The sequence below is a fragment of the Mus caroli genome, unplaced genomic scaffold (genome assembly GCF_978045245.1).
Source record: "Mus caroli unplaced genomic scaffold, Mus_caroli_1 scaffold_7, whole genome shotgun sequence".
Lineage (NCBI taxonomy): Eukaryota > Metazoa > Chordata > Mammalia > Rodentia > Muridae > Mus > Mus caroli.
In genome coordinates, this window is record NW_028227262.1 from 18,079,663 (window position 1) to 18,106,244 (window position 26,582).

General features: G+C 44.3%; 1 protein-coding gene and 1 non-coding gene across 3 annotated transcripts; both read left to right on the forward strand.

Moving 5' to 3' along the window:
* The first annotated feature begins 1,160 nt into the window (after positions 1 to 1,160).
* Ybx3 (Y-box binding protein 3) lies at positions 1,161 to 24,626 on the forward strand. Of its 2 annotated transcripts, XM_021165632.3 has the most exons (10): positions 1,161 to 1,613; positions 5,008 to 5,071; positions 6,026 to 6,059; positions 8,559 to 8,648; positions 10,041 to 10,163; positions 13,400 to 13,606; positions 19,175 to 19,266; positions 21,010 to 21,181; positions 21,668 to 21,766; positions 24,076 to 24,626. In XM_021165632.3, exons 1-9 carry the CDS (start codon positions 1,376 to 1,378, stop codon positions 21,731 to 21,733), a joined length of 1,086 nt encoding a protein of 361 aa, XP_021021291.1. In that variant the 5' UTR covers positions 1,161 to 1,375; the 3' UTR covers positions 21,734 to 21,766; positions 24,076 to 24,626. The 2 variants fall into 2 exon arrangements, with proteins under 2 accessions (XP_021021291.1, XP_021021292.1); XM_021165633.3 differs by lacking the exon at positions 13,400 to 13,606 and having other exon boundaries at positions 1,164 to 1,613.
* On the forward strand, positions 9,110 to 9,243 carry LOC115031366 (small nucleolar RNA SNORA70). Its single transcript, XR_003837007.1, has one exon. It is a non-coding gene; the product is annotated as a small nucleolar RNA SNORA70 (small nucleolar RNA).
* Positions 24,627 to 26,582: the final 1,956 nt, after the last annotated feature.

Below are 26,582 nucleotides of genomic sequence, written 5' to 3' on the forward strand. Positions count from 1 at the left end.
AGAGGTTAGTATGGCCTGCAGAACCGGGTTCAAAGACAGCCAGGGCTAACACAGAGACACCTGTCTTAAACATACATTTTTCGTTTGTTTTTGGTTTTACATTTATGGGGGTGGTGGGGCCGCATGCTATTCCCATGGCACATGTATGGAGGTCGGGACAACTTGAGGGAGTTGATTATCTTCTTCCATCTGGTAGGTCCAGGAAAGAAACTCAGGTGGTCAGACTTGGAGGCAAGCCTTTACCTGCTGAGGCATCTTGCAGGCCTTACTCTGAGTTGCTCAAGCTTTCCCCAGTTTAGAGCTAATTATAGCCAACTCGAGCAAAAGGTATCATGTGGATTTATTCCACTCTTTCAAAGTAGGTTATTAAATACATATTAGCAGCTTATTATCTGTTGCCTCTGACAGGTGTAAACCCTGCATTTGCAGTCATTCTGGAAGATCTAGATTTTAATTTTCTCACTTGTGGAGTCTCTAAACCAGGCGTTTTGATTTTTATAAGAGTAATTGTTTTGTTTTGTTGGGGGATAGGGGCGGTATTCCCAAGCACGCACATGGCTGTTTGGAGAGAATCTCTTGCAGCCTTCAAACTTCTTTTGCTCATGATGACCTTGAACTGACCCATGCGAGCACTGGATCCTCTAAGCTACATCTCCAACCCCTTGTCTGTTGTTTGTGTGTGTGTGTGTGTGTGTGTGTGTGTGTTACTACTTGGAAGGAGGGATAGTTGAAGGACAGCCTTAGTAGCCCAAGCTAGGCTACTCTCAATGCCATTTCAGCCTCAGCCTCTTGTGTACTAGTAATACTGGAGCGGGCTAACCACAGCTCCCAGGTTACTCTAGTTCCTAATCTCAGCGCCCAGAATACTTTCTGGTATCGGCTGGATGCGCAAATGTAAAAGAGGTTTTTTGTTTGTTTGTTTGTTTTTGTTTTAAGGCGCTGTGGGCCCACTCCACCTCTCAGGAAGCAGGCTCAGGTGAAAGACGTCTTGGGGAGGGCATGTCTCCTCTGCTCCGCAGCGACCTCGCCCGGGTGCCCGCATCCCCGGACCCGCCAGCTCCTGGAGCCTTGCCGAGTAGCGCCGGCGCCTTTAAATGCTAATAAGCAGCCACGGCGGCTTTCCCCACCCTCTCTTTCCCCGCCCCGCGTCCGCCTGCCCGCCCGCCGCCCGCGAGCACTTGCGCGGGGCCATCTTCGGGGCCGGGAGATCCAGCGAGACCGCGAGCGCGCGCGTCCCCAGCCCTCGAGCCGCCGCCCGCCGCCGCGCCGCGCGATCCGCACCGGCCTCCCCGAGAGCGAGCCGGCCGCCGCGACTGCCACCGCGTTAACCGCCGCCAACCGCCACCGAGGTGCCCGGAGAGAGCGGAGAGGCGGCATGAGCGAGGCGGGCGAGGCCACCACCGGCGGCACCACGCTCCCGCAGGCCGCGGCCGACGCGCCCGCCGCGGCGCCCCCGGACCCCGCGCCTAAGAGCCCGGCGGCCAGCGGCGCGCCCCAGGCCCCGGCGCCCGCCGCGCTGCTCGCGGGGAGCCCCGGCGGAGACGCAGCCCCCGGGCCCGCCCCGGCCTCATCAGCCCCCGCGGGCGGCGAGGACGCGGAGAAGAAAGTTCTCGGTGAGTCCCTAGCTGCAGCCCGGGAGAGACGGCGGGCGAGGATGGACGTGGATGCAGGGCGGGCTGGGACACGTGGGCCAGGTCTGGGGAGTCTTTGCTATGGGTCGTGAAAGCATCACGTTTCCTCGGTGGGGAGGAGGGGACACCGGGAAGGCACGGGAGGGGTGACTTGGGAAGATTTTATTGTGTGGTGTATTTTTTTTTTACCCCCTTGGCCTGGGAGGGTCAGGTGTCTGTCTCCGACGCCCTTCCCTCGTGGGCTTGGGACAGCCGCCATGCTCCTGCGGGCCACATGCCGGCACAGAGATGTTGCAACGCCCCGGGAAACTTGGGGCGGGCACTCTCCTCCCCTTACAGTGCCCACAGATGCAAAGAGCCTCCAGTACCTTCCTATTGCTGCACATTCCCCTCTCCCCCTCTCCCGCACCGTGGGAACACACGTGGTGTGACGGCTGAGAAAAACTTAGTCGGAAGTGGAGTAGGACGAGTGTCCAAAACACTTACGACTTGTTACTGGAGGGAAAGGGAAGGTGGGGACTGGAGATTTCGCGGGGGGGGGGGGCGGGGGGCAGAGGTTTTACAACTGTGGCTGTTGTATTTTGTCGCACATTTGGGTGTCCTCATCTTCCTTAAGGAACGCCCGGTGTGAAGCCTTCCACAAGCTTGCCTAGCAGGTGGGTGGTGGATAAGCTCCCCGGAGGGTGTGTGCGTGCGCATGTGGTTTGCTATCCGAAACAGGAAAGTTAACAGATGGTGTAGGATGCTTCAGAAATGTTCACTGTTTCTGGGTGGGGCCGATTGGGCTCGCCTGCTCTCTGAGCTTCCTCCCCATTCTAGCAAGAAAGCTGAAGGAATAATTGTGGAAGAAATAGAACACCATTCGGTGTTCCCCACCCCTGACAATTCTCTAGTTCTTGTTTTCCCAAGGCTTTAAAAACTTGGTTCCTGCCAATTTTTTTTTCCCCACCCTCACTAAAAAGTTCCTTAAAGGTCTTGTGGGTGTTACATTGTGGCACTTTCTACCAGATGCTCCTTGGACCATTTCCACACAAAATGAAAGAACCTTGTGTTGCTAGCCGAAGCAGGTTCTTAATGATACCTTACTAAGGGCAGATGGAATCCTACAGGTTTTTACTTGATCCTTGCACTTTTGAGATAAGAAAAGTAGATAATATCTTTGGAGATTGGAGGAGGGGGGTAGGGCTATAAACGAAGGTTAATTTCTGTAATCCCCAGCAGTTTAGTTCTGTTTCTGCCAGATACCTGGTGATGAGTCTGATGTCTTTCATCCTGCCAACTCAAAAGTCCAGACTCTGAAAATGAAGGGCAAGCCTCCACCTGACACTTTGAGCACTGTTTGTCTTTGTTCGATGTGGTCTGCCATCTCCTGTGCCAGGCCGACACAGGGATATCCAAAATGTTCTGGACTCAGGACTGACTGAAATGGATATCTTGGACGCTCTCATTCTGGTCTTTGCAAAGGGGCCTTAACTTTGGTTTATACCGTGTAGTCCTTTAGGGAAAACAAGTTTATTCAAGTAAAAATAACTGGGTAGGCTTATTTTACCAACCAACACCTTCTTGTGTATTTGAATTTAGTATTAAAAGTGTGAATGAATTTGTCTGATTATAGATATTTGTACAGTTAGTATTTTTAAAAATAACTTTGAGAAGGAAAGAAACACCTTCAACCTTGTGAAAACAGACTTGAGAATCTTGCCTGTCTTCCCCCTTCTGCTGTTATCATTGACTTCCCCTCCTTTCTTTGCGTATCTGTTTTGGTTTTGCACTTTTATTTATTTATTGAGATTAGTCACATGAAGTAGCCCAAGCTGGCCTTGGCCGCAGCACTCACCTTGTAGCAGAGGATAACCTTTAACTTTTTGTCATCCTGCCTCTGTCTCCCAAGGGGCAGGATTACAGGTGTGCACCACCACATTGGGCTTAGTGTTTTTTTGTATCAGTTTCTTCCAGAGCCTCCATGTGTGTATCTTTATTTATTTGTGTATATCCAGAGTTTTTGAAAGAAACAAAATCCTCTCATGTAAATCCTGATGTAGAAGCCATACTGTTTATCCAAACCTGACTTCCCTGTGTTGACATCTGAAACATCAGTTTGTTTTTTTTCTCATTTGCTCTGCAGCTCACATTAGATTGGCTTTAAGGCTTAGGAGCTCCTCAAGGAAAGCTAAGAGGTTGGTGCAAGCCCATCCTTGCACCACTCAGAAAGAACCCCTGCATCTTCTCACTCAGAGGCAGTAGACCTGGCTTGTCCATTCCTTAGCTTTTCCCTTCTAACTGTAGTCCTGCCAGGTTTTCTATTTCACTGAGTGTTGATGACTGTCTCATGCATTTCCTTGGTTTAGGCCTATTTCCTGGAGATACTAAATTTGACATTCATCATTGATCCCAGCAGCCATGTTTGGAGTTTACAAAATTTAGATTCTTTTTCTTAATGAATTTTCAAGTGAGGTACTTTAGAGAAATTACCCATGACAGAGGATAGAAAATAGTAGTCTGTCAACTCTAGCAAATGCCAGGGTTTCCTTCTCAGCTGTTGAAGACAGCAGCAGGTTAACCCCTTGGTGTGAAAACGTCTGTTGTGTCCTGTACAGAACTGGGGTGAGACAGCATCAGTTCTGTTATTACTCTGGACTTCTGACCAGCCCTATTTGGCCACCTGATGACAGTTTCTTTATATCTTTGTAAGTTGATTACTAAGAAGGAGCTACTGTGTTGCTCATTAAAGTTTGCCTAATATTTTAAAGTACTAGAATTGATAAGATGAACCAGCTTACCTGTTCTTTCTCTGTGGCTCTTCCTTTGTACATTGGCAATGTCTGGGTGAATAACTGGAATGTGTTTATGTGTTTCTTTATTTCCCTAGTTGATGGTTTGCATTTGTTTTGAGGCGTACACCTGTTGCCTCTTGAATGAATGTGAAGTGCTCTACCAACTGAGCCAAGTCCCTGGTCCTGGGAACTTTCTGGAGCTTTTTTGTTTTAACCCATGCTGGCTTCAGACTCCAGATCTTTCTTTTACCTCCAAAGTGCTGGATTTATAGGCATATGCAGCTGCCTCTCTCTTGGAATTGAACCTTTACCAGCATGTTTTTCTCAACTACCTTTCTCAGTTCTAATTACTGCAGAATTGTCTAGGCACATGGCCATCCTTTGAGTTCTTGGTAAAAAGTCTGAACAAAAGAAAAGTTCAGGCTTGAAATAATCTTCTCTTAATCACATTTCCACTTTTTTTTAAATTTTTTTTTTAAATTAACCCATTAATGATTTACTCAAAGGTGTTTAGGCTTTGTGTAATGATACCAGGGCCTTAGTGATAGATTTAGCTCTTTGTAGGTCAGGTGCTAACATATCTGCTTAATCCCGACTTTTAGCCACCAAAGTCCTTGGCACTGTCAAATGGTTCAACGTCAGAAATGGATATGGATTTATAAACCGGTATGTGTCTGCATGTCTTGTACCTACTTTGTAGAAACAGCAGTTACAAATCCATTGTTCTACTTTACTAATGGGTTGTATTCATTTTGAGATTTCTAAGCATTGTAAATAGTTTTATAATAGTTTTATTTCTAAGCTTTTGGTCATTAAATATTAATATGCATTCCTAGAATATTCATATACTCTAGTATTTAGGACAGAGATTAGAACTACAGTCAGAAACGAACACGAGATAGTCTGTGTCCATAATTTCACAGATGGAGAAAAAAAGAACCTGGTTAAGCAACTTTCCTTAAGGTCACAAACTAGAGAGTAACTGAGCTGGGCTGTGAGCCCTGCTCTGGTCTGCTCCGAGTCCTGTGAGGAAAACAGTGTTTAAACCCTGGTGACTTTGTGACCATATTGGAATTCAGGTAACCACAGGCCACTTGGAGACATAGAGATGTATTTTATAGGGTGTTGATGTTTTTCTGTTTTCTTGCTTTTTAAAACCAATTCCTCCAGTTTCTTATCTGTCTGGGTTGTGTGGAGGTTAGGGTGGGGTGGTGGGAAGGCTGTTTTAAGTTTCAGTGTAAGGAGAGCCTAGTTCACAGCTGTGCCCTGTCCTTTTGACTGTCTTGCTTCGGCTGGGAGGAAAGTTTAGGGCTCTGATTACACAGCATGTGATTGAGAAAGGCATGAGAGCAAATGGGTGTCCCTGTGTGTGGGGAGTCCAATGCTTGGACATTGCAGTCTGCAGTGGGGAAGGGGCATCTGGGAGAGATGAGGGTTATGGGAACTGATTCTTGGCATCTGTTTTGAAAGGACAAACTTTAAAAGATGTTTTTTTTCTCTTTAGGCCTCGGTCTTTATTCATAGTGCCTTTGTTCTTTGAAGTGTCTCTGAATGCTGAGACCATTTAATTGTGATTTTCTTTTTCTTTTTCTTTTTTTCTTTTTCTCTGCCTCCCAACAGAAATGACACCAAAGAAGATGTGTTTGTACACCAGGTAAGAGGGATTCTAGCAGTATATATTGACTGTGTGAGTCCTGTAAATGACTGTAGTGTCTTGAACTCATTTTAGAATGAGAGCTAGTTCAACATTATTCAGAGTGGCAGATACATCTTCCTGTCCCACTATATAAACTGTTTTCACACATTTGGGTTGTTTTCAAGTTTGAATGAAGTCATTTTCAGTTAAATTACTTTCTGGTTTTTAAAGTCTGTGAGTCGTTAGCAAAGGGGAAAAAAAATCTGCTTCCATGTCAGCACTGGCCTAATGGTGTGGTTCTCCTTGGTGCTTGGCCAGACTCAGCCTGGCTTTTTGCCTGAGCTGGTGTTGACTAAAACTTCTTTGATTTGTGAACAGCACCCAGAGGATGATTAGATGTGTGTAGACCTCAGACATGAGAACGCTTCCATTTCTTAGACAATTTTCCCTCCTGTTGGTTGAGACTTATCTAGTACATGTCCAAGTCCAAGGACAGTTTCCTGTGTCTCAGTCCTCATGCGATCTTTATTATTGTCCTAGATTGTTTGCTTTATAAAGTAGGTTAAGAGAAGTCACACCTGTTCTTGATGTTCCTTTTGTATATTCGGTCTGAAAGAGAGGCCTGCCACTTTAAGAATCTTGCCAGATACCGTGGCATTGCCCATGGACTTGTACAGCTGCTGCGCTGCACGTGGTCCCTCGGGTTTGAGTGTGTGTGTGGTGGGCTGCAGTTTTGCAGTTGGAGATAGCCACATCTAAAAACATCACAAGCTGTATTTTCCATCCTTCCTAGATCTGCTCTGTGGGTTAGGTTTCTGTTGTAACTAGATGATTGGAGTGGCTTTGTTGAGATACGATGACTTAGAGTCCTAGCAGTGTGAAAAGGGAGTGTTGCTCTTCCCATGTGGAGGTTAATGACCTTTGGAAGAAGCGCCCTGTTCTGGTGAGGCTAGGAGAAAGGGCCTTCCATGCTGGTGGCTGTCCTCCTCGCCTGTGAGTTAATGACCCGATTTCAGCCCCATGAGGCTGTGTAGTGAGTCACTTCAGTGTGTTGAGGCCTGCCCAGTTTAACAGGAAAAAGGGAACGAGCCGGCAGGGAGGGGCTGTTTTTTTGGAATGGTTAAATGTTCATGCTGTGCGCGCATACATCCTGTCCTGAGCTGCCTCCTTGTGGAGTGGGTGAGGTCTCTGCCCTATTGGCTCACTTTTCCCTCCCTTCTCTCCCTCCTACTCAGAGTAGAGGAAGGCTGGATTACACATGTCTAATCGCTTTATAAAATAAGGTTGACCTAGTTCCATAGAAACTCCCCAGCCCTTTAACCGTTTGGAGATGCCAGCCAGGGAAATGGAAATTTGTTGAGGCTTCCTCTCCCTTTATTTGAAAAAGAGAAAGAGCCTTTTCTTACGCAGATGATCGAGATGCAGATGCCCTATGTAGAGTGGGTTCCCTAATGCTGGTGTGTGTGAGGTGTAAAATGCTGAAAATTCCCATAGTGTAAGGATACAAATGTTCTACTTGCTCTTAGCTTTGTGACCTCGCGTAAGTCGCCACCTCATGTTTCCTCTTCCATAAAGTGGAAGACCTTAAAGGTCAAATTACACTTTTGTGCCATCAGTCCTGAAATGAATCTGGTTTATTATGTTCCCAGTATATTGTTTATCTCGTTGATATCTCATTTTTATCACTATTTAATGTGTTCATTTAGTTTTGTGAGACAAGGTTTTACTTTGTGTACACTGGTCTTGAATGTTCAGTTGTCCAGGTTGGCCTCAAGATCATAATAATTCTCCTGCTTCATCACGTGCCGGTAATTCCAAACATGAGCCCCTAAGCCATCTTTCTGTATTTTTGAGAAAGAATCTAGTGTTAAACTCCTGATCCACCTTCCAAATGCTAGCATTGCAGGCACATATCACTATATCCAGCCACACTAATATTTTAATTACTTTTTATTTGTGTGTGTGTGTGTGGGGGGGTTATATGCAAATATGTGCAGTGCTGGTGGAGACCAGAAGAGGATATTAGATCCTCTGGAGTTATAGGCAGGTGTCTACATAATGTGTGTATGGGAGCCCAACTCAAGTCTTTCTTTGCAAGAGCAGTGTGTGTTCATAACACTCCAACATGCCACCCTCCATGTATAAGCTTCTGTAACCAAACCATGCCCATATTTATAAAAGGTCTCATGTAGGCATTTTTGCCCTCATGGAAGGAGCCAGAGAGAAAATCTCAGGAGCCTCTTGGCTTGATGTAACAGCCTGAGTCAATGTCTTGACTGAGTGACTGCATCTCTCTACTACCGACTGGGATACGATTGGGGTACAGTTTGAAGCGTCCCACAAGTCAGGAAAGACATGTACACTGTGGTGTAAGGGTGTTTAGAAATGCAGGTTAAAGGAAGAATGGGGGAATTTGTTTTTAAGCAAAATACAGATATTATCTGGCTAACATGAAATTGATGAACACATTTCAGTATTGGAATACACCTCCAATGGTATTTTCTGTTTCCTTGGCAGACTGCCATCAAGAAAAACAATCCACGCAAGTATCTGCGCAGTGTGGGGGATGGAGAAACTGTAGAGTTTGATGTAGTTGAAGGAGAAAAGGTGAGAAGCTTTGTAATGTGTGTTTGTGTACATAGTTTTATTGTATAATATGTGGCCTTTCAGCCTCTGAAATATTTAAATTTTTTGTGATAGGAGGGAGTGGAAGCAGAAATACTTTTACTGGATGCCATTATAAATATTCAATATGCTATATATTTTAGTTTCTTGTTTAATAAAGGAACTTTGGAATAAAACCTTCAAAATGTAAGACATTTTAGTTTGGACCTCACGCTGTCTTGGTCCAGACATGTAGCCCGATTAGTAGAGTGCTTGCTTCGCATTCATGAAGCCCCTGGTCCAGTCCCTAGCACCACATAAACTAGGCATGGTGCTATGTGATCCCTGCACTAGAAAGGCTGAAGAAGAAGGAAGAATGTTGCAAGTTTGAGGCCAGTCTATGCTACACAGTAACATTCTTTCTCAAAAGTATACCCTTGCACCTCAAGGACAAAAACCTTTGGCTGCAGCCAATTAAGCCGACCAGCTTTCTCTCATGGTGGATCCTGGTGTGCAATGGCTGCATACAGCAGCCTCCTGGGTAATGTATGCTGCCTATTTCTTGTATAGGTTGCTCTAAGGGGCCCAGGAGACAAAACTTTCCTTGTCTCTAATCTCATACTGTCCAGAATTTAGGCTCTAGACAGGTATGCAGGATGACTTTGGGAAGCACCAGGGCTTTGATAACTAGGATTCACCCTGGCCAGATCATGATGTACTTCTGCACCTAGCTGCATAGTAAAGAATATGTGATTAAAGTCGCAGACAGGCCAGGCTCACATTTCCCTGTCTCTAGAGTATCCTATATCAAAGAAGTAGGGCTTTTTTTTTTTTTTTTTTAAATCCAGATTTGTTGCAGGTGAATTTGGTGATGTGGTAGCTAGGGATATAGCTCTGTGTTAGAATACTGGCTCATAGCATGCTTGAATTCTCAGCTTCATCCCTTAACTCTTAGAGAAAAAGAAAAAGTCAATGTCAACAGTATTGCCTAAACAGGAAGGCCTAAAGTCTCCTATGTGGAGACTATTCCTATATCAAGGGCCTTTTCTTCCTTATTTCTGTCAAGCTAAGCAGTAACTCCGATGGTTAGAGCAGCCGGAGCTAACCACTCAGGATTCCAGTAGTACCTTGGGGTACCACAGGGTTTAGCATGTGCTAACGTTTCATAGTATTTGGTCTCTCTTCCATTGAAGTACCTTATATTCATTCATTCATGTTTGATGTATGAACTGCTTCTAACTTGACTGACCAGACAAGGGGGTGGGTGGGGTGTCTCAAGACAGAGGTCCAGGACCCTAACATCACAGTAGGGGTTCTTAACCCTGTGACTGACTGCTCCTGGAAGAAGGTTACTTGGTTTCTTTTAAATTTGGAGACTTTTGTTTTCTTCCTCAGGGTGCTGAAGCAGCAAATGTGACTGGCCCAGATGGAGTTCCTGTAGAAGGGAGTCGCTATGCTGCTGACCGGCGCCGGTACAGACGCGGCTACTATGGCAGGCGCCGTGGACCTCCCCGTAATGTATGTTCTCTGTGTCCCTAATCATTGATTGCAAATGTCTCCATTTTTAAAACTGAATGAACTTAGGAACAGATAAATACCGTATTTGAAAGTGCCATATTCTAGAGATATGGCACATGATCATTTTTTGGAAGGAAATTTTTAGTGCCCAGAGTTTATTCATAGCTACAGGTCCCATTGGAAACTTGCCATTCAGAAGTTGTGTCATTTAGGATAGAGTTGGCTGCAAGTAACAGACATTCACTTATCTCATAACCAGATTTAATGAAGGTGCCAAGTTGTCCAAAGGCTTTTTGTCTTCCTTTGGCCAGATCCTCATTTTGTGGTATTTACTGGCACCAGGATTGGGGTTCCCATCACAGCTATGCAGCCTGTTTCCTGCATTGATGCTGAGACAGCTGGCCTCTAAGAAAGTCTGCGTTTGTCTGGCAAGAAAGAGTGGGGCTATCTTAGGAATCATGGTGCATGCTTGCCTCAGATGTGTTGAGTGACAGCCGCGGTTAAGGGGCTACTTGGTGTAGGACAGCCTTTTGTTCTTAGTTCAAAGCAAAGTGGTGCGAAATTACAGATCTTTAGGTATCTGGATTAGTCTCTGTCCAGTTGAAGCATCTTTAGGTGAAGTGAATCTGGTTGGAACATTCTTAGATTGAGATTAAAGGAATATTCTCAAGGCAAACATAATGAACCCATTTGTGGTCATAAGGAGCTTGCTAGATTTTCATTAAGAAGGTGTGGTAATATAATGATACATATTTTTAACGTAGAATCTGGTGCCAGTGCCATAGGCTCAATAGTCAGGGATCTCTGAGCACAGTAGGGTAGGAAAGTTACCTGTGTCACAAAGAAAAACTCAGAAGAAAATCCCAAAAGAACAAAATGTCTTTAGATTAGCTAATTATGGTAGCTCCTTATTTATAATCATAGTACTTGGAAGGGTGAAGCAGGCAGATCTCTGAGTTCCAGGCCATCTAGAGCTACAAAAAAAAAAAAAAAAAAAATACACAGATGAAACGGACTTGGCACTATTTTGATACATACACATTTTCTGTGTGCTTCTGCTTTCAAACTGCCATCTGCTCCTGTCCTGCGTTGATTTTGTTGCATTCCATATATTTCATCTGTATATTCTTTTCTCTTACTATGTTTTATTAACAATTGATGAGGGCTGGGGAAAAGGCTCAGTCAGTACAGCCCCTGCCATACAATCATGAAGACCTGAGTCCAGCAGACACTGGGTAATCGCAAGTACTGGAACAGAGAGAGACAAGTAGATGCCGGTAGCTCATCCTGCTATCCTAGCTCCAGGTTCAATGAGAGACCCTGTCTCAACAATGCCTAGGGTCAACTTCTAGCCTCCCCATGTATGTACACACAGACAGGTACACACATGTATTCCACTTAATCTTTGAGGGGCAGGAGTTTGCTTTGACTCAGTTCATTCACATTCCAGATCTTAGCTATGTATGGTCAGTTTCATGTGTAGGTCAATTCAGAAGTAAAAGTGGTAGAAAATCTTCAGTAAACATTTTTCCTGAACATTTTTCCCTCCAAGAGCTGGAAAAGAAGTGAAGTTGATCTTTGTGGCAGTCTTCCACTGTACTAACTTGAGTATGGTCAGCAAGGGTGGAACCATTGTGATTGCTTCATAGAGGTCTATATGAAAGATGTAGGTGTATGAACTTAGAGATAATGTCTTCAGAAATTTATGTGGTGAATATTTTTTATGCAAAATATATCTTTACATAACTGTGAATCATTTATTCATACAGGTTTTATAAAGAGTAGAATGAGCTAGGCCTGGTGGCGCAGGTCTGTAATCCCAGCTACTCGGGAGGCTGAGGCAGGAGGATCGCAAGTGCAAGCCCTGTTTGGGCTACAGAGTGAGTTCAAGGCCAGCTTGAGTAACTTAGGAGACCCTGTCTCCAAATGAAAAGTAAAAGGGCTGGGCTCTGGCTCAGTGGCAGCGAGCCTACCTGACATGGATGGGCCCTTGAGCTAAGTCCAGTCCCTCAGAACAGTGTGTTATTGGTTTGCGAAGTTAGACCAAACCAGTTCTGTGGGGAGTTTAGTAGTTGGGCGTCTGGGTTTGGTGTGGAGGCTCTGAAGCTTAAGTAAACCCATCGTCTAAGAGACTGATCACTAGCTGACTAGTTTTCAATTCAGGTAAAAAAAAAATTACAGGTGTTTTCTTGCAAGACTTTGTCATTTCATATTCTTTAAAGAGAGATTTGAGTTAGTAAATTCTTTAGGGATGTTTGTTTAGTTTTTAAAATAAAAGGGAAAAATGAGTTCTGTATTTTAGAAATAGTATTCAGATGTCCTGCTATTAAAATATAATTAAACCTTATCTCTACATAGAAAGGAAGGATGCGATAGATCTTAGCCCTCGCTGTTTAATTTTGAACCTACCTTTAGGCTTAGATAGTGTTAAGGATCTCAAAATCATTAATGGTATGATATTGCTATTATACTAGAAGTTAAAATTAACTTTACTTAATTTAAAATAACACAATACTGATAACCCATTTCAATTGAAAGTCCTGTGCACATTGGGAGACAAGACTGGGGGTTGCACTGCGCCATTGCGTGCCTGCCTGTGATGCATGGTTTAGTAGAAGACAGTCTGATTCTTCTGTCTGCTTTGTGCTTGGTCTTTTGAGAGATTGCCTGCCATTCTGAACTAGAAGCTCCACCATATGCTGGTGAGAGATGAGCATCTTAGTGGAATTGTGGTAGTGCCTTGCCTTCGTAGCCTGGGAAGGCTTCCAGAGAGCCAGCTGCCCTAGGTCGCTTACAGCCTAGGTCAAATCAACTGGTGACATCATAAAATTTTCTTTATTTTGTTTGTTTTGTTTTTTTTTTTTTTCTTGATAGTTCTTGACTTTCCCCACTGAGTAAATTTGGGAGACACATTGAAAGGAGCCAAACAGTGTAACACTGCTGTTCTATCTAATTCAGTATTCTTAGATTTGGTAATAGATTGATTTGCTCTTGCTTTCCTGCTGCTCGGTATGATATCTGCATAGATCTATTTTAATCTCCATGTAGTTTATCCCAGTCAATCATTTGATTGTCTGGGCTATGTGCTTGTGTCTGCACAGTGTTGTGTCTTCACAATGAAAGGTCACTGCTCTGGGAGTTGGGGTTTCTCCTGGTGGTAGCTCATCCTAAGTGGTATTCTTTGGTTCTTGCCTCGCTGTAACTTCTTCTGAAACTATGTTTCTTTGCTTCGCTAGTACGCTGGGGAGGAGGAGGAGGAAGGGAGCGGCAGCAGTGAAGGATTTGAGCCCCCTGCTGCAGAAGGGCAGTTCTCTGGGGCCAGGAATCAGCTGCGCCGCCCCCAGTATCGCCCTCCATACCGGCAGCGGCGTTTCCCGCCTTACCACGTGGGACAGACCTTTGACCGTCGCTCACGGGTCTTTCCCCATCCCAACAGAATGCAGGTAAAATGCACCTGAGACTCCTCAGCAGTCCTCACCCTTCATCCTTCTCTGCCTCCTCCTCCTCCTCCTTCAACTCCAGCTATCGGAAGTAACACATTGCTTATTGCTTGCAGCTTCCTGTGCTACCAAAGCTGAGGCAAGGCCCACTCCGCCTGTTTAGAGCACTTGTAAAAACGTGTTTAGAAGTACATCATTAAAATAATAATAATAATAATAATAAAAGTACATCATGAGCCATGCCTACCATGGGACAATAGGTATCGAGTCTAGTTTGTAGATGTGTATGGAAAACAAGCCAGGCATGATGATGTAAGCTGAGCAGGAGGAGTCCGAGTTCAGGGCTAGATTCTGCTTCGTACTGAGACAAAAGAACTTCGACTCTTATTTCAAAAAGGGCCTAGATTTTAATCCTGTTGCTTTCACTTTTTGAGAAAATCAGGTTTTGGAGAGATGAAGTTTGTCTGTTAAGTGGAGGCATGGAGTGCCTTTACTAGAATGTGGTATTAAACATGAGGGTGGGGCACAATATGCAGTGGAAAATGTAACATTCCAAATCGGGTGAGAGAGCTGTTTTCTGGTACCCTAACAGAATGGAGATTTTTGAGTGTTGGAAATAAGTAGAGATTTTGAGAATTCGTTAATAAGCTTTACAACAGTGTTTCAATTCCCAGGGAGCTTGGGAAGCTGAGAGTGGGTCCTCATTTACCTCAGCTACAGCTCCTTCTTTAGTGTCCTTGGGCTCCACCACCCCTCACCCCCCCAAATGTTTGGACTGAACATTCTGTTCAATCTCTCTGCTTCTCCCCTCCCATTCCCATCATGCATGGCTGTTGTTTCTACACGGCTTCTTGTTTTTCCCTTCTAACTCTTCAACAGCTGCCCCTGACAAATGTGCTAAAAATAACAAGGAGTGTCAGATGTATGGAGACATGGGGTACACGAGGCAGAGTAGGCATCTTCAGGGCAGCGTCTGAGGCTTCTAGGAAAGGAAAGCAAGAACACGCAGCCGGGTTGCCGTTCTGTAGCAGCGGCTTCCAGGCTGTTCCTACTATTTGGCATATAAGGTACACTTCCTGAAACCGAGAGTATAGTTCACACTAAAGATAGGAGCAAAATGATTTCTTGGTGTCATAGAATGAGCATCATGTGACTTAATGCTGATCCCCCCCACCACCCCACCCCAGCAGCGTGCTTACTCTTGGCAACATATAAATAACTGCATGTGGTTGTTTGGAACACAGCCGACCATAGCTGTTCCATCTTGGAAACAGAACCCATGTTAGATGGCTGCAGCAACTTTTCCATTAGAATCTTTCAGGAGCACTACTGCACAATTGATAAACAGTTACTAAGTCTCCTGAAGCCAAATCAGAAACTTCTACATGTAACTAGGCATCTTCTAGGACATTGTGTTGTTGTAAACTATTTTTTTAAAAGTGAAGGTTAACCTCAAGTAGTTACAAACTATTAAGTTCAGATGGAAAAGGCTTTGACTCCTACTGCAGAGTGAAATTTTATGGACCAATGTGGGACAACATGGGAAATAATACCATGCAGCATTCAGACCAGTGGTTAATGCTGAAGAACATGGAGATATACATACATACATACATACATACATACATACATACATACCATCAGTAGCCAGTGGTCCCCATTCTTGAGAATGATGGTTATGTTTATTTGAAAGAGCCCCTAAGTTTCAGAGAGTAATTGATGAGAGAAGGAAGCAGCACTGTGGCTATTACCAGGGGCAGGTGTTTAAAATCAGTCCTAATTTTGTCTTTAGCCTATGAACTAAGCTATGCTGCTTCTATTTTTTTTTTGTTGTTTTTCTTACAGATAAAGAGATTTGAGGTTTTTTTGTTTTGTTTTTCGAGACAGGGTTTCTCTGTATAGCACTGGCTGTCCTGGAACTCAACTTTTTAGACCAGGCTGGCCTCGAACTCAGAAATCCTCCTGCCTCTGCCTCCCGAGTGCTGGGATTAAAGGCGTGCACCACCACGCCCGACCGATTTGAGTGTTTTTAACAATTAGCAACTTTGATGACTTTGGCAGTGGTTTTAAAAGCACTTGCCGTGCAAGCATTAGACCTGAGCTCATATCGCCAGGCACCAAGTGAAGCTGTGCATAGCAGTGTGCATATGTAGTGCTAGCTCCTTCCTACAGCAAGATTGTAGACAGACACAGGAGAAACTACAAAAGCTTGCAGGACAATTAGTCTGACCTCTACAGAAACCAACAACAAAAGGCCTTGTTTCAAACATGGAGGGATGCAAGGACCCACACCTCAGGTTGTCCTCTCTCCTCTCCAGGTGTACTGCTGTATTGATATATCCATACTACCAAACTGACACATACAAGACACATTATAAACCCAGGCAAGTTGTTCCACACCATTAATCCCAGCTTCTGAGTTTTAGGCCAGTCAGCATCGTCTTCAGAGTGAGGTCCAAGACAGCCAGGGCTACACACAAAAAAATCCTGTTGAAAAACCAAAAAGAAGGAAAGAATGAAAGAAAACCAAAACCAAAGAAACACACATCACATATTACCACATAAAGATTGCATCAATGACTTTTCTGCCTATCTTTGATGTGGTGTGGTGCTTGTGTGGTCAGGACGTTAAGCACAGACGTAATTTGGTCGGGATGGTGTGGGGTAGGGAGGGAATAGGGTGAGAATCTTGGAGGAGGCAACTCATTGCTGCAAAAGCTCAGTAAGGTCTTGCTGAAAATGTGATGAAGCCAGGATGGGAGTCCTATCCAAGAATAAGCATCATGAAGTTATCTACTCTTGATGACGAGGCTGTAGGGGACAATCAGAAATCAAGGAGATGGTGGTCAGGTTTGATAACATAGAGGACAGTGTTCAGTGAGGAAAAGTTTAAGTTTGCCAGTGTATGTGTAAAGGACTCAAATGATGCGGGGGTTTTTTTGTTTGTTTGGTTGGTTGGTTTTTTCTTTTTTTGTTTGTTTGGTTGGTTGGTTTTTTGTTTTGTTTGGTGCCTCTGGCCTCACTTTTGCCCCTTATTTAAATGAAGAGTGTAACTACCAGAGCTGTTAGATGAAGCAAATCAAGGGAGGCATATACACGGAACATGTTGGATTGCATGTGTATGTTCTGTGAGCATGTATGTACTTAAAGACCCCAACGCAGGGATACCCTAGCAGTGCTGAGCATGGTTCATCTTGAGTTATTTGTTTCTGGGTGCAACTCTTTGGTGGAAAGAAGCCCCTTTCTAGAAATACTTGTTTTCTGAAGTGGGTCAGAGAAAATACCAGTAAAAGCCTTGAGCATCCTGTGCCACCAAGGCAGGAAGTACTCTAAAGACTAAAGATTGTTGGAGACTTGTCAAGAGTCTATAAACCTACGTGTAGAGTTCCTATTAGCCAGTAATGAAAGCAACAGAGTATGGCTCACTGAATAAAATTGAAACCCAAGAGTCCATACAGGCAGAGATAAATACACAGATATACTAAACATTTGAGGAACAGAGCTTTTTCAGGCTAGAGGGCTCTTGGAAAGCACTAACTGGTGTATGTCAACAGTATTACACCACTTCACAGGTTCAGAAAAATAGATTATCACTCTACTTTGTGGCTTTCTTACCCAGGGACATGAAATAAATGTAAAGTATCCTAAATTTAGGTGCTCGGATCTGATAGCCAAGAATGATGAGAAAGATAAATAAACTCAATACAGGAGTCTAAGTAGGCCTTGTTGCTATAAGGGACATTGACACATAGTAAAATCATAATGCCAACTGAGGAGTGAGGGGTACTTCATTTGTGATTGTTATAAAATGAAGGCGATGGCTGTGGTTTCAAGAGGCATACCCGCCTTAATCAGTGATAGAATAGAGGCCAATGGGTTATTTTGCTTCATGTGTTGAAAACAGACAAGTTTGGATGTGTGAGTGTGATGCCCTCCCTCACTCAGGGTAAAAAAAGAAATGAATTATAAGGAAGCAAGTGGGCATACTGGTGGATGCTGGAAGTGCTCATGTTCTCTTTTTCTTGAAGAAGTGAAGCAAGGAGATGGGTTTTTTGTTGTTTTTGTTATTGTTTGTTTGTTTGTTGAGATTGATCTGTATCGTTTGTAGCCTAGATTGATCTTGGACTCATGGTTCTCTTCCTGCCTCAGTCTTTTGAGTGCTGGAGTTACTGGCTTGGGCCACCATGCCAGGCAGGGTAGGTTGTTGTTTTGTGAGTGAATGTATGTGTGTTTGTGTCACAGGGCCATGGCAGGTGTCTTCCTCTTATCTCTATTCTTGTTGTTGTTATTGTTATTTATTCTATTACTATTTTGTGTGTATGTTACAGTAGTGGGGTAGGGAGGCTTTTTGCCTGAACGTATGACTGTTGTATATACATGGTTCCTCATACCTTTGAAGATCAGAACAGGGCTTTAGATCTATTAGAACTATGGGTGCTGGAAATTGACCTCAGGTGCTCTGGAAGAACAACCAGTGCTCTTAACTTGAACCTTCTCTCTGGCCCCTCCATCTTACTTTTGAGACAGGATCTCTGATTGAAACTGGTTAGTCAGTGAGCACCAGGGATCTGCCCACCTCTGCCTCCCAATTTTGGGATTGCAGATGCATGCTTGGCTCTTTACATGAGTGGTAGGGATCCGAATTCAAGTCCTCCAACTTGCAAGGCAAGCACTTTGCTGACTGAGGATCTCTTCATCATGTGGGTCCCTGGTTACAAATTCAGGTCACCAGTCTTAGAGGCCTAGATCATATATCTGGCCTAGGAATTTTTAAGCTGGGGGGGTGGGGGTGGGCGTGGTAGCTACACATATGTATAATTCTAACCCTTGGTAGACGGAAATAGAAAGATCACACATTAGAGGGTAGCCACCGCTCCATTGTAATACTTTGTCTTAACGACTCCCCTTCCTCCAAAAACATACTTTTAAATGCTAAACTTAACCATAAGCGGATGAAAAAGCTTCAAGGAAGACCTATAGGTAAAGGTATGCTTAAGCTTTGTCAGGACTGGGTTGAAGCCAGTCCTTCCTTATCTCCTGCCAGGCCGACACCTCCCTCAACTGCTTCTAGCTATGGGTAACATGAACACTGAAACCTATGTCCCTTAGTGGGTCAGTGCATCTGAGTTGAAAGCAGTTGAACATGCCCAATTGCTCAGAGATACAATATTTCCTCTTAATATAAATATGTTATTTTGTCTGCTTTTTGGTGCTGGGAACTAGTTCTTCTCACATACTAGGTGAGAGCAGTGCCGGCTGAGCCCTAAAAATAAGGCTCAAGCCCTTCAGATAGCCTTTTCAGCATTGAAAGGGTCAGATTTTAATGTGTGAAAAGCTAGCCTGTGCTAAGGAAAGGGGAAAGGCTGTTGTGGTAGGAATGAGTTTTCATTTCTTTCCTGTCATTTGTAAAAATAGCCAGTGAGTAGCAGGCTCAGTTACTGGAGCTTCAGGCTGGTAACAAAGCTCTTGCCTCAGATTTGCTTTTTAAAGCCAGTCTCCTGCACAGGACTATGTGCTTTGACCCTTCGTGCCCTGTGGCCTGGCTCATTTCCAGCTGTCATTGCCCTTTAGGCTGGTGAGATTGGGGAGATGAAGGATGGAGTCCCCGAGGGAACACAGCTCCAGGTTCATCGGAATCCGACTTACCGCCCGAGGTTCCGCAGGTATGAAAGAGGGCACTGCGGGTCTGTTACATGGCCATGCTTGTTATTTGAAGATATGGTTGCTTTGGTCATGAGCCTGATCGTTTGTAGTGGGAGTAGCCCAGGGCTTCACACACATTGAGATATTCATTCTCTTTACAGCCAGAAAGAATGCTGTTCCCTCTTTAACTGTGGCTGGTCATGACCTGCAACTTGAAGTGGCATAAATAAATCTCTTTATTTTGTTTGTTTTGACACAGGATCTTAACTGTGTAGCCAAGTCTTGCTTCATATTTATTATGTACCCTTGGCTGGCCTCTAATTTGAACTCCTTTTTGCCTCAGCTCTCAGCCTCCCAAGTCTGGAATTTATAGGTGTTTGACACTATATCTGATTTAATGCCTAATTTTTACTAAACTAAACAAAATAAGCATTAATTGATGGGCACCTTATTGTGTCAAAAATGTAAGTTGAAGTACTAAACATTTTAAATCATCAAGGTAGTCTACTGGGGCTGTTGAAAGCTGGCTGTAGAACACATAGCCTATGAAGAATCCAAGTGTTTAGTAGCTCTGTGTCCTTTGGCATGTTTCTGGCCTCTGCTATGGCCATCAGGTCTGTACCTTGGACATTTTGAAAAGTCATCAAAGCTGGAGGCAGGGGCGGGTGAATCTCTGAATTTTGTGCCAGCCAGGGCTAAACAGTGAGACCTGTCTCAAAAAAACAAAACAACCAAGAAGGGGTGAAGTTGTTCTGTGGTGAGACATTTACATGAATAAATGGTCTCTGATGTTTACCACGATGCCCTCTGTACACCATGGGTGTCAGTACCACTGGCATAGGTCAGTGAAGAGTGGGGACATTTTAATGTGCTTTGTCTCTTGCTACTCCTCATTTGGGCTAGACTCCCCGAGACCCTTTGGGTGGTGGTTTTGTTAGGTTTCTTCCTTGTGTATGTGCCTCAGCATGTATGGGGGGGGGGTCAGAACACGCATCTCTCATGGGTTCCCAGGATGGAAACCATTCCTCCGGTCATGTGTTCAGGGTGCAGGTGCTCTTGCCCAAGAGCCATCACCCTGCGGAAGCTTCATAATAGAGGCTTTTGTCAGTACCATGTCACCTTCGAGGTGAGGGGAACAAATGGGACTTCTGGGATGTTGTGTCTTACATGTTGTCCCTCCCCTGTCTAAAACGCTGGTACCAGAGAACTATTCCTGCCTTCAGACTTCGGAACATTTGCATGTGTTTTATTAGTTAAACATACCAGCTGATTATCAATAAGGGTTTATTAAAGCAAAAACAAAACAGACTGGGAAAGAATTTGTGCTGCAGCCTTCCTTACATGGCTGCTTCCTGTTTGCAGTAATGGTTAATGACTCCTTCCTTGCTAACCAAGAATCTTGGTTTCTGCCAGATCGTCTTGTGTGCAGGCAACAGCCTGGGCCATGCTTCTTTCTCCATTTTCATTGGTGCCTATCACAGTGCCTGGTAGGACCCTATGTGTTTTACTGTATTGTTTGTTTACTACAAATTTGTAAGTAAGCAAAAGAGCAAAGGAATGGAGAAATACAGGTTTCACCCAAACATCATTCCATCTGCATTGCCTGTGCTGGTCTGGTCTGTGGGTAACTGAGCAAGTAATCATTTGACGCAATAGTAGACAAACCTCATGCCCTTCAGTACTCCTACCCACCCCACCCTTCAACCCACACATCCCACCTCCGACATGTAGCTCTCTTACGTAACTTCTGTTCCCTGCTCTAGGGGACCTGCTCGCCCACGACCTGCCCCTGCTATTGGAGAGGCTGAAGACAAAGAAAACCAGCAAGCGGCTAATGGTCCAAACCAGCCGTCTGCCCGCCGTGGATTCCGACGTCCCTACAACTATAGGCGCCGTTCCCGTCCCCTGAACGCTGTTTCACAAGATGGCAAAGAGGTAAAGCCAGCAGGCAGGAGGGATACACGCAGATCACCCTGAGGAGTTATGCCATCTTTTTTAAAGTCCTAAAGATGGTCTTTGTCCGTGTGAAACTGAACACTTAATCAAGCACAACAATGCTTACTTAGGCTTCATCTGTAGACAGTATTTTCTTCCTGTAACATGAGCTCAGCGTTTGACTTGAGCTTGTTAAGCAGTCTCTGGAGGAATTAGACTAGCAGGGATTGGGAGCTTAGTATGAAGGACAACAGAACTGCTGGTGAAGAAGGACAGAGTAACACAGCCGTGGCACGCTCTGGACTCTAGGAGGAAAGGTATTTATTGGGCAAGTAGAAGCCACTTAGTTTCAGACCCACACATAAAAGGCAAAACCCGCATTGTTATTTCTCTTCCTATGCAAGAAAATTAACTTTTGAGACCTTTTACCCTTAAATGCTAGCTACACAGTCCTCTGAAGGAGTTTGTGGCTTTGCTCTGTTTCAGACCAAGGCAGGTGAAGCACCAACTGAGAACCCCGCTCCAGCCACCGAACAGAGCAGTGCCGAGTGACCATGGCTCCCAGGCACCGTAACCACCAGCAGGGTGAGCCTTGTTCCTGTTCTCTCAGCAGCACACTGCGACTCCACTGTGCCCGAGGTGGTCTCTGTTGCACCTGGGAGGTTGGAGGCCCGGTGGGGGGAGGGGGAGCAGGAGCGGGGTATGGTTGGATGTTCAGTATATTGGAGATTGACCCTTATATAGGGTCAGTCCCTAAGTTGAGGTATAAATATGGAGACAGGTTTAATGGTTGCCACTTTTTGTGAGTCATTTCTTTTGAACATGGGATCTAGAGGTGGAGCTCAGAAGGCTTGGATAACAAGTAGCACATTTACTCACTGAGCCAACTCGCTGGCCCAGTTTTATCTATCTATTTAGATGATGCTTTTTAAAAAAAAAAAAAAACCTAGTGTATATGTGTTTGTCTGTGTGGGGATATGTGCATGTGAGTGCCAGTTCTCACTTAGTTCTGAAGAGTATCAGATCCTCGACAGCTGAAATAGGCTCTAAGGAACCACCTAGTGTTGGTACTGGAAACTAAAGCACGTCCTCTGCACAAGCAGCAAACACTCCTGCCCCACTGAGCTGGCTGTCCCAACCCAGTTCCTGCTTTTTATGCATGTGTTTGCTGGTGGTTTGTAGTGCGTATTGCTTTGTAACCCTGGCTGACTTGGTACTTCCCTTTGAACTTGAGGGAATCCTCTTTCAAGGTTCCCAAGTGCTTGGGTTGACAGAAGCCAGGCTTGTCAGTCGGCTTCTGTGTTTGTGGCGAGCAAAGGTTGTTGCTTTTTTTTCCCCCTCTTGTTCTTTCCCATGTTACTTGCCGAGACAAGGTCTCACTGAGCCCAGTGGCTAGACTGGCCAAGCTATCTTCCATGGGACACTAGGGTTGCCTCCAGCTTCCTGTGAGTGTTTGGAATCTTACTTGTCCTCATTTTTGTGTGGCAGGCATTTACTGATCCATTTCCACTGCAAGGTCATTTGGGAAAAGCAGTGCTGTTCTGTCACCTACCAGTCAGTGTAACTGATTTGTTTAAGACAATCTTTCAGTAGCCAGGAGTGGTTGCACACACCTTCCGGCACGTAGAAGGCAGAGGCAGTTGGATCTCTGTGAGTTCAAGGCTAGCCTAGTCTACATAACAAGTTTCAGGATAGCCAGAGCTACACAAAGAGGCTCTGTCACAAAGAACAGACAAAAAGACAGTCTATGTATTCCAGCTTGTCTGAACTCAGTGATCCATGTTGGTGCTAGGCTTGCAAGCATGCATCACCATACTAGACTCAGTTTGTTAATCTAAAACTTCCTGACCAGAGCCTGGTTTTAAATTCCAGGGAAGTGTTAACTGCAGCATAAATGTGAATGGTTTTTCTTTGCCCTATGCAGTTTGGTATGGGATGGAGGCCTCTGAAGCTCTGGCCTGCTTGGGGATTAGAGATTGAGCAGTGCATCTTCTGTAGCATTGACATGCCCACTATCAGGTGACTAATGCTGTCATATGAGTGCTTCACTCAACTGTGGTATTCAAATGGGGAATGGAGAAGAGCAGCTCCTTATCTGTCTTGCTAAAGATGTAAGTTTTACCTGTGTAGACTGAAGTTAGGCAAGGAGGTGCAGCTGCCAGAGGGTTAGGCTAACAGCTTTATTCATATGTGATTTTGATTTTGGGTTTTCTTTGGGTGGGCTCGGGGCAGACAGATGAGAGCTCATTCTATAGGCTCCAGGTGGCCAACTTGCTGTAGTCTTGAACTTGGGCCTGAGTGTTGGAATTCCAGGCCTGTGCTTGAGCACCTGGTTCATTCCCAGGATTTTGCCTATCACCCTCCTATACCCTTTTATGTATTTCTTTCTTGCTCCAGTTGTAAAACCTACTCTGTCCATGCCACTTATTGAAAGTGCAGTTTGGGGTTTATAATGAACCTTCCCGGGCAGTACTGTGGGTTGGAGTTGGCTGTTGGTGAGAGCACACTGCTGTGCTGGGTGTAGCAGCATTCCTTGTTTCTCTAGGCAGACTGGATAGTCCCCCTTCAGGACCTGTATTAACCCACTCAGCTGTGTGTAGGGTTAGGCTAATAGCCAGCAAGCCCCAACAGTCCTGTGTTTTACAGCTCTGCGTTACAGTGTTCATCATCATTCAAGGCCTTTTATATACTAAGTATATACTGACTCTTCTACTTTGTAGAAGTATTTCATTAAAAAGTAAGAATTTTCATCCCATTATGCCTATGTAAGACATATACCTAATTTTTAGAGCCTTGTAAATAATTTTGAATTGTATGGAAATAATTTTTGCCTGTTTGTCCTAACTTTGGGTCACTGTATATCACTCTTAAAATTTGATTTTAATTTCTTCCAGGTGACCTAAAGAATTAATGACCATTCAAAAACAAGGCAAAAAAGCACACCCACGACCTTACCAACACCAAAGAAACATCTAAGCAATAAAATGGAAGACTAACCAAGAATTGGACATTAGAATGTTTACTGCTATTCTCTACGAAACTAACAACTACAAAGGGAACGAGCCAGCAAGTGTCCATCAAGCTGTATCCCGGGAACCTGCACAGGCGCAGGAGAGCAGCCTCCCCAGTTTCAGCAACCTAGTGCTTTATATTTTTTTCCTGGTTTTTACTGTTTTGGTAATATGAATTAAAAGAAGAAATATTAATACCACATGGGGATTGCCCCAACCAAAGAAATCTGAAATATATAGTAAATGCTCTTTTTCCTTTGTTGTTCATTTTGGATGCTGGTGCTAAACTTCCAAGTGTCATGATTTAAGAAGAAATTTTATGCCCTTATTTATTCCTAGGATGAGGGGAGAACATTTTTGCTTTCTCACATAGCTCTCTCTGAAATGTGCAGTAACAAGTTCCTCAAAAATAAAATTTTTACCTTCAAAGGAAAGGCTGTGTAACTAGTGTGTATTTCCCTTTCCTCCTCTTCCTCCTTCCACCTCTTCCCGTGTGAATGTTGGTGTTCCACATGAGTGCACTTAGGGACCCAAAGAGGGTGTTGGAAAGTCACAGGCAGCTGCGAGCTGCCATGGGTATTGGGAATCAGCCGAGTCCTTTAGAAGAGCAGCCTGTGCTTTTTCACCATCTCCCCAGCCCTGTTAAATGCTGAGCCAGGCACAGATGAGTTAGTGTTTCATATGTTTTGTTGTGAGTTTGAGATCATAGGAACTGGGTGGGTATCTTTGAAATGTGCAACCCAGAGATAAACTTATTTCTGGTAGGCATGAGGTGTACAGGCTGAATTTCTAGGCTGGTTATTAGAGCAACAGCAGGATGGCTGTGAGGTGAAGTTTCAGATCTACTGTTGATTATTTGTGGGCTTCTGAAATGTTCTTAACTTTATCCCTGAGGATTTTGAGGCCAAACTGCTATGTCTCATGTACACACTTGTTCTCTGGCCATTCATGCAAAGCCATTCATGTGTCTGAACACTTGAACCATAATCCCTGCATGCCCATCGCCTTCACTAAAGTGGAGCAGTGCCTCAGCCCCTGTCCTGTCATACCTGAGATAGCCCTCAGACAAGTTAAACGCCCTGTAAGTAGTTCTGAGGCTGTATTTAGATTATTTCGGTGATAGAAACAAGGAAAGGTCCCCTCTGAATGTTTTCCATTTGGGGATATATCTAATTTTCATAAGGAAAGCTTTCCCTTTAAGTGCACTCCTTTTGATCATTACTTTGTCCAGTGCTTCAAATGGGGATTAACGTGAATCCAGGTAGGTCATAGTGCCAGTAAGAGAGAGGAGATAGAGGCAGCAACAGGGGCAGAGCTTGAACAGGTGCCAGCAAGGGAGAAAAATCAGCATGTTTTATGCAAACAAGGGTATAAAAAGATAAATGTCCAGCATGTCCACACAGCTGTGGTTTTGGTGGGAAAGTAGAATAGAAGTGTCTCTGATTCATGTTTCCCATGAGCTGAGTAATGGAGAGCACAGTCCAGTTCATGGCATTGAGGCATGGAGACTGATGGCAGGTTAAGAGGTGGTAGCCATAATGTGTCAAAAACACAGAGTTTCTACACAGTTCCCGGCATTGAACTCCACTGTTCACCTCAGAGTGTGTTCTCCAGTTCTCAGGATGGGAGTAGGATCCAGGGAACCATGTTCCACACATCCAAGGAGGTATAGTATGCTCCAAAACACGGGGGTGTGGAAGGAGTACATGTCTCCCTGCACATATATAGATTACAACTATCTGTAACTCCAGTCCCAAGGGATCTGACACACTAATCTAGCCTCTGTTCACATGGTATGCATATATATATATATATATATATATATATACATATATATATATATGCAGGCAAAATGCTTATATGCATGCCTTAATATTTTAAACAAGAATTCATAGAAAAAGTGACTCAAAAGGAAGAGGTGGATGTAGTAAATGTATATATGCCAGTCAGAGGATGAAGGAATTCCTCAGGAAATAAACTAATCTGAATAAATTTGTCAAAGAATTACTACTCAGCTTTTAAAAGACTGACACCAATCTAGGTGCCACTTCCTGAGTTTAAAAAAAAAAAAAATGCCCAGGTTTTGTTAAAAGAAAACTTATTAGGTGTGTGTGCACACACATGTAATTGAGAAGGCCAGAAGAGGGAGTTGGAGCCCCAGGAAAAGCATTTACAGGCAGGTGTGATCCTGTAACATATTCCTGTGTATCACTGTAAGTGAAGGTTTGTAGCAGCTACTTCTAATGTTGCTTGTACTTAGAAAAAATGTGTATTTAAGCCACGATACCACGGCGTCAGATCCTTTATGGCAAGCATCCGTGAGATGAGAAGTAATGTGTACTTACAATGACAAAGAAGGCCTGAAGACATTTTCTTGACATTGAAATTTC